The sequence below is a fragment of the Pagrus major genome, chromosome 7 (assembly GCF_040436345.1).
Source record: "Pagrus major chromosome 7, Pma_NU_1.0".
Lineage (NCBI taxonomy): Eukaryota > Metazoa > Chordata > Actinopteri > Spariformes > Sparidae > Pagrus > Pagrus major.
In genome coordinates this window covers 7,734,155-7,748,375 of record NC_133221.1, presented here as the reverse complement: position 1 = coordinate 7,748,375, position 14,221 = coordinate 7,734,155, and the positions used below count along the sequence as shown (strand labels likewise).

Genomic DNA, 14,221 nt, shown 5'->3' with positions numbered 1-14,221 from the left:
TCTGCCGGTCGCTGTAATAACATGCATATGCGCGGATAGCCAGGTGTAATAACGTGTACTTGCACGGTTGTTTGAATGCATCGCTTTGCAGCTCGGTGCTATAATGTGATGTTAAAACATAAAGATCGCTGCCCTCATGTGAAACCAGGCTGTAGCCTTTTGCAAATGCTCGTATTGTTAACTGCTGATTTGCAAACTATCATTGTGAGCATGCCGGTAGCTGTGGCAGTGATGTGCCAATTGTGGTGCATTGTATTTTTTTGTTTTTTCCTGCATGTAAAGTAACGGGATGTTAATGAAAAAAAGCTCGAGTTTCCTCGACAGTGAAAGTTATGCACGCGTAACGTTCGCGGCAAAAAAGGACAACGCGAGATTTCATCTAAGCTTTCTATACATGAAGGGGGAGGAGACACATGGCTCCAGTGGCCTGTCGGTGCTCGGCTGCAGCACAGCTCGGTAAATGTACACATGAGAAGAAAATGTCTGACACCCAGCAAAAAGACACAAACGTGAAGACTATTTGACTGTCAGCTCTCAGTCTTTATCCTCCAGCCAGACAATAGGGGATTAAAACCCACCCATTGGCCCAGTCTCACCCAATCACCCCCACCCCCTTGGAGTTGGTCCTTGGGTAGGGAAAAACACAATCTTTGGCAAGTCCTGACAGCCATGTTTTTCTTGTGAATGAACAATTAAATTCCCCCCCTTGATAAAAACAAAAAAAAAGTTTTGGAAGGGTGGGCATCACAGAAAGAATAATATGTATGTTAGTATTGTATGCATAATATGGTGTTGGTTGCACATTCAAAGGGATCCAACAAAGCTTTGTCACAATGAAATAAATATACAAATAAGAACATTTGCAGAAAAATAAAGGGTTGAAGAAAATTGAACCACAATTATTCAAGAAATCCTCAAGTCTTACTAAATGTAAAATTGTAATAAAAATCAATTAAATAAACAATGAAATCTTAAACAAATAAAATGATTATCCACATATTGCTAGCCCCATGATACCTGGAGCCAATTATGGGCATCCAGCGTGCCCTGTCACTGGCAGAACTGGCGTTTTCCATGGTAACGGGATGCTAAGCCTCGTTCTTAGAGCGATTGGTATGGCATATTATTCATTCATGAAGATCTAGGTTAGAAATGTTATTATACTAACACTATTATTATTGCTAAGCCCACTTAGCTAACGCTTCTAAAGCCCTGAAAGTCTCACCGGCTCTGCCTAGTATCACCCACAATTGCTTTCCCAATACCAATGTTTGGTATTGATGGAATCACCATACAATCAGACTTGAACATGGGTTGACAATGATAATAATGGTGTTGATTATCTAATCAATATATATTAATATTATAAAATTGTGATTGTTTTTGTTTTCTTTCTTAGAGAGCTACAAGATGGCAAGTACGGCGGTTATTACTCCGGACTCCTTCCAGGATAAATCCAGCCGCGTTCAGTTGGTGACCTGGTTCAACAACCTGCTGAAGACAGACTTCAAAGATGTGCAGCAGATGGGTTCAGGTGATTCATCAGTATGAGCAGAACTAATGCAGTTTTTCCCTGTGCCTGATTTCCCCCGCTTTAAACACACCGAGCAGCAACAAGCCTTGAATACATGTGTTTTACTTATGCACAGGGGTGTGCAACTGAGCCCACCCACACCACTGTGGCCCAGTGTAGTTTCCTGTGATGTCTCCTTTCCCAAACCAAGATGCGTCTTTGCTGACACAACACTTTCTGAACTGTATTTATGTGTGTGTGTGATCCCACAGGTGTATGTCACTGTCAGATCATGGACCTGGTTATTCCTGGTTCTGTTGACATGGACAAGGTAAAGCTCGAGGCGCAAGATGAGGATGACCGGGAGCACAACTTCAGTCTCCTTAAAGAGGCCTTCAGCAAGAATGGCATCACAAGGGTATGAACTGTTTCTCTAGTAGAGTAGCATTACAATTTCTTTTCATTTTTTATGTCACTTTAATTTCCGTATGTAGCAATATTTTATTGCTGAGAGCAGTCACTCTCACCATGTATTTTGTGTCCTTGTTGTTCAATATGGAAGCTATAGTTTCTCTTCTTTGTCTTGATTTAGACCATTCCTGTTGAAGAGCTCATTAAAGGGGATTCCAAAAGCAACGTTGAGATCCTGAAGTGGTTCAAAGCTTTCTACGTAGTAAATATGAAAAGTGAAGAAAACGACCATGTGAAAGCTAAGGACAGCCATGACATCAGCCCTGCTCCAGCATCTCCCCAATCAGGTAAATGTTACTTAACATTTTCTTTCACTGTGATAAGAAAATAAGGCAGTGCACTGCGATATGATCTTCACATTTACAGTAATTGTGCAATAATATATTTTCTATCTCTTTGGCAGGAAAATCTACATTGGGATCAGGCACAAAAGAGAACGGCACTGGAACAACCAAAACATTTCCTTACACTGAAAAGTGGCATGATATTTTTGCTTGGGCTGAGCGTAGTACTCTTGGAGAGGAATATACCTACTGCCACTCTTGTCAGAGGAGCCTTGCCACGTTCCATAAAGGCCTTTTTGAACTCAAGCGCCATGTAGAAACAAAAAAACACAAGAAGAGGTCTCAAATTTCAAAGAGTGCAGCCCAGCAAAACAAACAATCAGAGCCACTGCCCTGTAGTGATGCAGCTATCCGGTTTATCTACGAACAGTGTTACACTGGCTCTGCGAAGGGTGAACAGGTGTCAAGATATTTTGCACGCTATAAACTGGGGTTGCAGTACCCCGAAGATATCACATCTATTTGCCAGCAGACCCCATACTGTGTATACATTTATGAAGGGGTTGCACTGGGGAAGGACGACACTGTCTCAGTGGTCCTTGTTGGTTTTTTTGATGTTGAAGCCTCCAGGCACTGCATCCGATTTCTGGATGCTCTTCAGTCAGCGGGTGGTGAAGAAGATCAAACAGCGGCAGCAGTGGTGGAAAGCTTGAAGAAATTTGGGTTACCCACAGATAATCTTGTCGCTTTTTACTCTGACAGTAACGGTGCAGCCTTGCAGCAGATGTGCTCGCGGCTCCGGGAACTCAACCCGAACATAGTAGCCTTAGGAGGGCTGTATACCATCGCTGATGCTGCTTGCCAAGCTGGGGTTAAGGAGCTCTCCAATCAGATTCAGGAGTTGATGGTAGATATCCAAGCACACTACTCCTGCTCCACCAAAAACAAACACTTCGAGGCTCTTTTCGGCTCAGATGTTAGAGCAGACAGTCCATTTCATCTCAACACCAGCTGCCTTAAGTTCTTCCTGTTTGTCACAAAAATGTTGGAAGAATGGACAGATCTCACATCGTACTTTGAGTCTTTCGACAAGGATGATGACAAAGCCAAGTCAATCTGCTTCCAGCTGCAGGATCCCAAAGTCAGGGCAACATTTATGTTCCTGGAGCAGGCCCTGAAGCCTCTGTACAGTTTCCAAAGACATCTGCAGGAACACAAGGGAGCAGCCCGAGCTGATATTCTGCTCATCCTGGAAGAAGCCAGTAGCCTTCTGTGCACCTACACCTCCTACTTCCTTCATCATCAAGCTGCTGTTCGCTTCCTCAAAGAGCGTGATGCCCAAATTCTCAAGAATGAGAAATTCCACCTGTCAAGCCCTGAGCTCCGTCTGGGTGGAAAAGCTGTGGAGGACTTCCTTAAGGAGTCAAAGGCTACAGAGGCACTCTCACTTTTAAAAGAGGAGGCGTTATCTTTCTATGCTGCACTCACAGGCTGCATTGTAGAGAAGCTACCACTAGGCGAGGTTGTGCTCAGAAGCATAGCTCTACTGCTGAACCCGCAAAGCAGGCTCAAAGTGACAGGGAAGGCAGTGGAGGAGCTTGGGACCAAGCTGGGAGTCTGCTCCTCACAGCTCTCAACTGAATTCCTTGAGTATCAGCTGGAGGGAGAGAATGAAGAGGGACAGAAAGACAACTCAGCAGTGCTTTCACTGGAGAAACACTGGGCCACCATACTGAAGGACACCAAGCCGACATCAATCTTCAGGAAGCTTGTTTTGACACTGATGTCTCTCCCCTGTCCTCCGCTTGAGGCTCAGCAGGTTTTTACTCAGGTACATAAATAGAGGAGCTGTTTTAACAACTTTTGTCTGTGTTTGTATTTAGTTTCCATGTGTTTAATACATTTTGTCCTGTCTCAGGCCCTGGAGAATGAAGATGCTGTACCTTTCTCTGAGAGTGATGCCTTAACGGAAAGCGAGTGTGAGGTCATGTCCGACAGCGCTCTCTCTGACCGCATCAGCAGAAAACACTTGTCAATTAACAAAGAAGGTAAAATAGTCCTTGGGTAAATCAAAAAGTTAAAATTGCATCATAACTTAATTTAACAATCTGGGAAATAAACCATCATGGGATGATGATAATTATTTGTATGGTGCACATGTTTAAGAGGTTGAGCAATGTGTATGAGTGTGTCAGAAATCAATGCATTGGATCCCACATGTTATTTACATTTTTATTTTCTGCAATCGAATGGCCTTCCTGGGACAGTGAAGCCATGTGAAGTCCGCCTTACAAAGATGAATCGTAAGAAAAACCTTTTACTTGCATAATTTACACAATTTAAAGAATGATACTTGACATGTCATTTAAGTGTAATTTTGTTCTTGTCAGTCTGTTGTTTAGAATGAAGTAAATCTTACTGTAGCTTTTTTGTCCAACAGTATAGAAGTCTTTGTTCTTGAAGTATTTGCAACGAGCTTCACGCTCAGGATCATGTCAACCTTCAGATTTACAGTTTTAAACATGTCAGAACGCAGTTATCATTATCTTTGATATCAACAGTAAAACATACTGAAATACTTTCCTTTCCTTCCAAAGACCTACAGAATGAAAATTGTGCCTTGTGGAAAGAGGTAAAGTCTTTTTTTTCTTCTCTGTTTCTTCCTCTGTTTCTTATTCTGCTACATCTACACTGGAAAGAAGCAACTTCGTTTAAAATAGCCAACATTTTTAATGACAGATAGGACTCTTATGTGTTGAACATAACCATAATGTCTTTTTTCTGACTGTATAAGTATACTGTCAACTATACTTGATAGTGGAAAACAGAAAACAATTTAGGCTTTTTTTTCTCTTTAGTTGTTTCTTTTAAGTTAATTTTCCACTCTTCATTCCCTCTCATCTACTAACACTGGTGTGACGTGGTGTAGTTCTCCCCTGTATGAATGCATGTGCGTGTGTCGTGATCTACATTTGCATGTGCATGATATTTGAATGTGTAATAGGAGTGTGTTGTCTCTCAGGGGACCAATAGGGGAAGTTTTGGCTGGGAGAGCAGCTTGCGCCAGAAGCCACAGGCCCGTACAGTGTTTCAGGCTGGTGCTAGCAAGTGGTCCAACCCCATAAATCTCGATAAGGACAGCCAAAAGGGTGTGGAGTCACAAGATGAGGTGGTAGGTATACTCAAGTGTACTACCTGAATACCACTGGGCCTTGACATGCGATCCTGTCCTCTGAAATGCTATTAGAACAAAACCTCTACTTACAGCTATGATTGGAGCTTGGTAGCATTTGATCAAATCTCAAATCCCTTTAAATAACTTGTGCTAAAATTAAACTAAACTCCAAAGATATAACATTTGAATACATAAGAGACGGATTACATTTTTGCTACTTGCTTCTAAATGTCATTTCCAAAGTCTTGAATATATTTCTTGTATTCCATAGACTGTAACTGCTTATATTTTAGTTTATACGTTGTTGCCGGCTGTCCAAGATGTTTTAAAGGCAAATCCTATCCTATTTAATGTCCTCTTACGTCTTTTTCCCAACATTCCATAACGTCATTGACAAGCAGATCCGCACTACTTGAACATACCAATATAGTGATGTAGGGTGACGTATTGTAAATAATGCAACCATATCTAGCAAGTGGCATGTCAGAAAAGGAGTTTTTCTCTAATGCGTTATAGTGATTTAATGGTGAAAACTTGGAAGTCAATAGGCTATTTCCAGTATTTGTCTGGTTATAGTCTAAAGGGCATATTTCAAAATTGAGAAAAAAGGTTGTGGACTGTGATTGAATAGGTTGTGATATTATTTTCTTGGCCAGATTGCACACCCCAAACATACTGAGAGAGTTGTTCAGCACAGACAAAAGGGTTACAAATAATGAACAGCTTTTGTGTATGCATTCTGTGCCAGCTCCATACAAATAGATGCATGATAAGATGACAACAGAGGAGAGAGGGTGAAAGGAGAGCAGTGTCTTCTCTGATTGGCTGAAGCTCGTTCCCGTCTCCTGGACCCAACCTGAAGGCGATTCAACCAGTTATTTAGCCCGCTAGATATCCAACAGGTGTCTGTGACATATCGGCAAGCTCCAAAAACCATTGGCAAGGGGAAATTCAGGGCTAAAATTCTGTCGTGGGAATTACACAGGGACCCACTTGTTGAAAAACTAGTCAACAGGGATCCTTCAAATTAACTTAAATGTCATTATTAAATTGGTTATGTTACATTTGACCTTTTATGCTTGCATTTATGCTTGTGCCCAGGTTAAAATTCAATTAAGATGATTTAGGGCGCTCTCCCACTTGGCCCAGTTGCTCTGTATTGTGCAGAAGCACAGTTATCCCTCCTCCCCAGTCACTGGCCTGCGCTCACATTGCTGGCCACAACCAGGCCTGAACACGGTTACCTCACGCTCCTGGATTTCTTGATTATGCAAGGCGGCGTAATATGCATGATTATACTTCATGTCCACGTTGCGCACCCGTGCTTACACTCACACTAGTCAAGACTGGACTTTGGGGGTCAAACGTGCTTGGGAACGGTACGGATTGCCTAGTGTGAGTGGAAAACATTGTTTGTTTTGTTTTTCCAGAGTGATTAGCTGTTACAGTATGTTTCAGTTCATTACACTAATTGGAACAAAGCAAATGTTCATATCATAACAATGATAAAGGTCCCCCGTGTTTTTTCCTTTTACCAAATTCTCCCCTCAGTGTCATCTGCTGTTGAATATCAAAAATGGTGCAAGTCATTGGTGATACATTTAGAAAATATGCACCGTCAAATACAATTCAAGTGTTGTGATTGACTTTCAGAAGGAGGAGGCATCACCATCCAGTAAACGTACACCGACAAGAGGACGGCGAAAACAGGCCTACCAGGTAATATTAAAAAAAAAGTTACAGGGAAAAGACCAGTAAAACAGTTGTTCTCAAAGTCTGCTGATCCAACTTCATTGAAAATATCAGTTAGATTTTTATGTTCATGTAGATAAACATGTCGTTTTGAAAAATCACAACTTTTCTTGTTGTTTTTCCACGTCTGCAGGATGGGAAAGGATTTCTGACAGGAGAACTTGTGTGGGGGAAAGTCAAAGGGTTCTCCTGGTGGCCTGGCATGGTGACTTCTTGGAAAACCAAGTCATCTCCTCCGGGTATGCGGAGGGTCGAGTGGTTCGGAGACGGAATGTTCTCAGAGGTTAGAAGTACAGTGCATGTCCTCAAGTTTAAGGAGCACTCTGCACTCTGTGTTGAATTGGGTTTTTACAGAGCTTTCTGTTCTGTTCTACAGATCTATACAGATGGTCTTATGCCATTTAGTGCCTTCACCAAGTGCTTCTGCAAAAATTCCTTCGCCAGCTTGCCCGTCTACAAAGAAGGCATCTTCCAGATCATCGAGGTAAAAAACATTTTCTGTCATATTCTGTTTTTGGTTATTTTTCCCGTCTGCTGTCTCTTCTCGCTATTTCTCTCCTTACACATCCCCTAACCAACTTTTTTTTTTATACCCACCAATTTAACTTGTTAGTTTGCTTCACAATGTTGTACCACATTTAGCCATGGTCAAACTCAGAAAACTACAACTATGGCATTGTTCAGATGGCCAGCCCAAATCTGATTATTTGGCATATCCAGATTCATTTTAGTGAAGTCTGTTTTTTTGCAGATTGGATCCAAACCACATTGGAGGTGGTTTGAAATGTGATTCAAAAGTCAGCACTGATTTACACAAGATCTTTTATTAACTGAAATCGCAATCTTTCCTTAACCCAAACCAAAGTCCTTTCTCTGAACATAACCCACAACATAATTGTGAAAACAGTTTAGTAGTAGGAGCAAGGATTTAATGCGGAGTGATTGGAGAGCATCAGAGCAGCTGAGCAAAGTCCATGCTGCAAGTAAAGGAGCTGTAACAACGTTCGTGTCTCGGCAAACAAATTCGATCATAATAGTTGCAAATAGTGGTGCATACATTTGCGAAACAAAGCTGATTTGACTGCAGTCTCAACAAGCTCTAAATGACCCGTGTGACGTTACGTAATATTGTTTGGTGCTTCCCTTGACAACGTTTTGTTCAACTGAAAGATCAGAGTCAGTTTTTACCTATTTAATACTAACATCATAAACCTCAGATTTAGTAGTGGTCATTTGTACTGTTTTTTCTTGATTGTGGTGAAGAAATCTCCTTCAGTCATCACTCGGATTTTATCAGTCTGATGAGAAGAGCCTTCAATACCATGCCGCTTTTCCATTATTCCACCAGTTTCGATCCATTCAAATGCAGCATTTTTAATGCTTATTTAAATCTCTGTTATAATGTTTGATGTGAAAAAGTTGGTTACTGCAGCTATTTGCTGCTCTTTGGCTTCAGAATCCCAAGGTTTGCAAAAACCAGAGATGATAAGTGTATCATTATGTCAAGCTGACCACTCAGAAACTCTTTGAGAACGTGCCCGTAAATGTTTGTAATCTGTAGTTGGCAGGTGAGCGATGTGCGAAGTCTTTTGCTGAGGCAGGAGGAAAGAAAGACGAAGAGCTGAAGCTGATGCTGGACTGGGCTTTGGAAGGATTTCTGCCTACAGGACCTGACGGATTCTTACCTCCTGGTAGGTGCACATTTAAATACATTTACCTTCTTCTAATGATTAGAATCACAAAGAGCTTCGGCCTGGTTCAGTGTTCGTACATGTGTCTTTCTGATTCTGTCACCAACGTCTTTGCCTTGTCGATATTTAAAAGATATATCTTAAAAACGTGTTTTTCATTAAATTTATCTTGATTCAATCTTTCATGGTCTTCAAAGATTCTCCTGCACAGCAAGATTCTTCGGAGTCTGCCCTTTCTGACTACCAGCCTCCAGTAAAAAGGAAATATACTTTAAAAAATAAGGCAAATGCAACCCCCATCATCTATAACAGAGGTTCGTATTGTTATTGTCCACATTTATTTCACAAACATAACTAAAATAAGGTTGATCTTATAATTATTATTTGTTCCCATTTGTGATTTGTTGTAATGTTTTATTTTACAGGAGCAATACCAGAAAAGGTAAAAGAGAAAGGCAAAACGATTGAGGGTAAGTTTTGTGTCAGAGTAAAATCTTTGTTGATATAAAAATAAATTTCTGAACTTTAAGGTGATAATGGTTTGTTTTTCCAGATGTTTGTTTGTCTTGTGGATCATCTGAGGTTGACGTGCAGCACCCGTTGTTTGAAGGTGGTCTTTGTCAAAAATGCAAGGTAATCTAATAACCTGATGATCTATCTCTGTCTACTTTATGTGGTCTGCTTTCCTTCATCCCAGTCCAGTTTGTGAATGTCTAACCTCCATCTGAAACACAGCTGCCTCTAACATCCCAAATGCTGCAAAACGGCCCTTATCACTGTTTACAGGAGAACTTCACAGAGACGCTATATCGCTACGATGAAGATGGCTACCAATCATATTGCACCGTTTGCTGTGCCGGCTTGGAGGTCATTCTGTGTGGTAACGCCAGCTGCTGCAGGTAAAACACTGCCCAGGTGTTGTCTCTCACAGAGTATGCCAATATATTGAGATAATTAAGGGAGTTTAATATTTTCACATTTTTACAACCTGGGCCCTGTTCTATTAGTCCCTCTGTATTACACAGAAATCTATCACTGGATTAATTTGATGCTGAAGAAAACTTAAAACCGTGAATATTTTTAGGGATGTTTTTAGGTCATCAGGATCAATTTTACATGATGTCAAAGTGGGTTTAAGGGTGAATATAAATATATAGTTTATAGAATTTGAATATCTTAGTTGATCTGATATTCGTAACAGAAAAAAAAATCTTTGTCCTGGTTTGTATTTTCTGTTCTCATTACAGCCTAGCAAGCTTTCTAGATGACTAATGAATAAGAAATAACAATGATGGCCAATGGAACTCGTCACGAAGGCCCGAATGCACTAAAATCGTCTGAGGCGCATTTTAAAGTTCAACTATTGTTTTAAATGGCTGAACATGCACAAGCGTTATAAGTGGTGTCAAACTGCCTCGACACCCCTACATTCCCCTTTTTTTTAACCCTGGGTGACCATAGCTACTTTCTCTACACTCGTGGTACAATTTGTAAAGAGCTAAAAGGATAAAAACCTAAGAGAGAAAGAGAGAGATCACAGCTAAGCCTAGGTTACTGCTGCACCCCTTGAGGACACAGTGTTGCATAATCTCTCTCAGTAATGACACTTATCCCGGTTCTGTAAAACTGAGGTAAATATAATAATCTGTTGCGTTCTGACAGAACGATGTTAAGTCAGAGTCAGAGAGTTTTTGTTGTTGGGTTTTACATGGGGAGGCTGCATGTGTTGTTGGTCTCTAAATAAATACATTTAACGACATATAAATAGCCAAACTACTGCTGGTTCTGTGGTGTGCATTTCTCATCTGATGCCAGCAGTACACCATAGGAGCATAATCGATGTGCCTCATTTGACACGCATCAGTTATCACTTTCAGTGTGTTTAGGCCTTTACATTCAGATGGCACATGCTGATAACAGCCCTGTTTCTTTTTTTGTTTCTGCGATATTTTCTCATTCACATGTACTATATGTTCTCTGTCTCTCCCAGATGTTTCTGTAAGGACTGCCTGGACATCCTGGTGGGCGATGGAACCTTTGACAAGCTGAAGGATGTTGATCCCTGGAGCTGCTACATGTGCCAGCCGTCAGAGTGTGCTGGAAACCTCAAACTCAGACCAGACTGGCGTGTCAAGGTTCAAGACTTGTTTGTCAACAACAGCGCCATGGAGTTTGTACGTACCTCACTTTACTCTCATTTCTAGTTCACATGTTGGCTTAAATTGTCACCATATTTACTCATGGCTACAAATAAAGCAACTGAAATAGCTTGTAGGAACTTAACTGTCTCTTGGTGTACCTGCTGGTACATGATTATCGATGATACTGAAAGCTGTTTAACCTTTTTATCTCAGGAGCCTCACAGAGTTTACCCCTCCATCCCTGCTGATCAGCGCAGACCACTCAAGGTGCTCTCACTTTTTGACGGCATTGCAACAGGTTGGTTTATAATGTCATGTGACAGATATTTTATCTATACATAAAACTGAAGAGAAACCTTTGAAAGTAAGTGTGTATATTCCTCTTATCAATAACCTGCTTTTACCTACTGTGGCATCACAACAGGATACCTAGTCCTGAGAGACCTTGGCTTTAAGATGGAGCGCTACATTGCTTCAGAGATTTGTGAGGATTCGATTGCTGTGGGGATGATAAAACATGAGGGAAAGATCGAGTATATCAATGATGTTCGTACCATCACGAGGAAACATGTGAGTACAAGTTGGATGTTGTTTATCTGTGTATATGCCACAACAACCACTGAAAACAAATCACCTTTAACTGTAGTCACTGAGTTTCTGTATTTAAGATAATTTTACTTGAACTTCAGCTGTGTCGTTATGTTACAGCTGGCTGAATGGGGTCCATTTGATCTTCTGATTGGAGGCAGTCCGTGTAATGACCTGTCCATGGTCAACCCTCTGCGAAAAGGATTATTTGGTATGTAGCTTCTAATCTTCTATTGAGGTTATTTTTGCAGTTGTATCAGTAGTTACTGATTAAATTCTGCAGAAGATAATGTCCCAGTAGCGTTCAGCATCCTCTACACAGATAAATGCATGTTCTTTGATATTTCTCTCTGTTAATCTTGCTCTGTTTGTCCTGCAGAGGGCACTGGAAGGCTCTTTTTTGAGTTTTACCGCATACTGACCATGCTGAAGCCGAAGGAGGGTGACGACCGTCCGTTCTTCTGGCTGTTTGAGAACGTGGTTTTCATGAGTGCTCATGACAAGTCAGATATCTGCAGATTCCTTGAGGTGATTATATTTGATTTCTGTTAAAAGTATCCCTTCCCCCCCGATGTCTGGAAACAGACTGCATTAATTTCCATTGCTCATTTTTTGTGTCTCCATCGTCTGTTTCAGTGTAATCCGATTCTCATCGATGCAGTGAAAGTCAGTCCGGCTCACAGAGCACGTTACTTCTGGGGAAACCTCCCTGGCATGAACAGGTACATACTAATAAACAATCACATTCATTGCTTCATGTAATTTTCACCTTTGAAGACAAACATGTAGTCCTTAAGAAAACTGATTCATTTACACGTGTGTGTTTCTCTTTAGGCCCCTCGCTACAGCTCTAGATGACAAAGTGGCCCTCCAGGATTGTTTGGAATCTGGACGCAAAGCAAAGGTAGACGCATTTAGTTTGCTGTGTTGAACCTGAACTGCCTACACTCTATTGTAGATTGTTGTTGTTAAAGCAACCAAGAAACAGGGTACAGTCAGGTCTTGAAAAGTCTGAGAGAGCATTGAGTTCAGTTTCCTCCAAAGAAGGTGTTTTTGAAGGTGTTCAAAAGTATTAATTTAATCTAGAATAGACTTAGATATTTTGCTGCTGTAGGCAGTAATATTAGTTCTAAAAACACCTATAAACTAAAGGTGGGATCGTTTGGATTGTAGTTTGTACCGCAGCAGGCTTCAGGAGTTTCAGTCATTACCATTAGATCTGTAGCAAACATTGTCATTACTGCTACAGTACCTGGCAAGCTCACTGTGTCATATTAGGCAAATGTCAACTTCAGCAAAAACTTAAATGAACTGAAATGAATCATTTTTTTAAATTGGTTGGTCCATTACATTAATTACATATTATCAAGGGCTGTTGTTTTATACCGCTGGGAAGTGATGAAAAAATGTAATATAATAATAATACATTCTGAGCAATTTGCTGGTTTCCCATCATACTTTCATTGTTTGGCCAGCGTGACTGTAAAACAGATGTTTTATATGTGGTCTTAAAAAGTTCATTGAAAAGTTTTGAATTCAACTTGGTGAACCCTGCAGAAACACTGAAGAAAGTTTGAAAAACTGTTTCCTCTAATAATTATTATTAAATGGTTTCACACCCTGATACTGATTTGTCCTCTCTTCCTGCAGTTTGACAAAGTCCGTACCATCACAACAAAGTCAAACTCTATAAGGCAGGGCAAGAGCGGGCCACTACCTGTCAACATGAACGGAAAGGAGGACTACCTGTGGTGCACCGAACTAGAACAGTAAGCATTTCTGGGAGATATGACCTTGACAACATTTTAACATCATAGCTGTAATCTCGTGTTTAGTACAGAACATCTTCCAGTAGTTATTTTTCACTTTTCCCGTGTTTCCTGTTAGTTTTTATACAACATAACATTTTATACAATAATAAAGTACTCAATTAAGGCAAAAGTCATCATTAACAAAAGAATTGTAGGGCAGTTTGAACTAGATACTGACACTGAGGACACAAAGCTCTTGGTCGTGACCATATATTAGGCTATTATGTTATAGATTATTTTTGTGATTTTAACATTTTCCTTTTGGTCAACTCTTTTAGGATCTTTGGCTTCCCCAAGCATTACACAGATGTGAACAATATGGGCCGGAGTCAGAGGCAGAGAGTCCTGGGTCGCTCCTGGAGTGTCCCCGTTATCCGTCACCTCTTCGCTCCGCTGAAGGATTATTACGAATGTGAACAACAACTGTGAACCGAATCTTTGCTCTCAGGTCGGAGCAGCAGCGGTAAACATTATGCCTTATCCTGCCCTGCGTTACTAGGTAGTTCAAATTTTGACTTTTAGAAGTGAATCCTCTGAGTTGTCAGTTATCCATGAGCCACTCTCACCAGCAGGCACTTTTCATGTTTTTTTCTCCAGGTTTACTTGATAAATGTTGGTGCTGTTATTGAATATTAGTGGTGCTCAGAACATTGGCCTGAATCACGAAGCAAGATTAGGTGGTTTACCAGCTATCTTTGGGCTTAACTCAGGTTTTCCAGTACCACAGAGCTGGTTCATTTTTAATAATTCAACTCCAATGAAGTCCAGAGGATCAGATCAAACCTGCTAACAGCT

General features: G+C 40.8%; 1 protein-coding gene across 1 annotated transcript; it reads left to right on the top strand.

Moving 5' to 3' along the window:
* Positions 1-1,410: 1,410 nt before the first annotated feature.
* dnmt3ba (DNA (cytosine-5-)-methyltransferase 3 beta, duplicate a) lies at positions 1,411-13,855 on the top strand. The gene is made up of 25 exons (XM_073469685.1): positions 1,411-1,534; positions 1,786-1,931; positions 2,106-2,271; positions 2,388-4,099; positions 4,187-4,316; positions 4,536-4,571; positions 4,866-4,900; positions 5,291-5,440; positions 7,097-7,162; positions 7,329-7,478; positions 7,572-7,679; positions 8,757-8,886; positions 9,084-9,200; positions 9,312-9,356; positions 9,440-9,519; positions 9,673-9,785; positions 10,877-11,060; positions 11,241-11,325; positions 11,452-11,597; positions 11,736-11,826; positions 11,995-12,143; positions 12,252-12,337; positions 12,450-12,519; positions 13,266-13,384; positions 13,705-13,855. The coding sequence occupies exons 1-25, from the start codon at positions 1,411-1,413 to the stop codon at positions 13,853-13,855; spliced, it is 4,389 nt and encodes a 1,462-aa protein (XP_073325786.1).
* Positions 13,856-14,221: the final 366 nt, after the last annotated feature.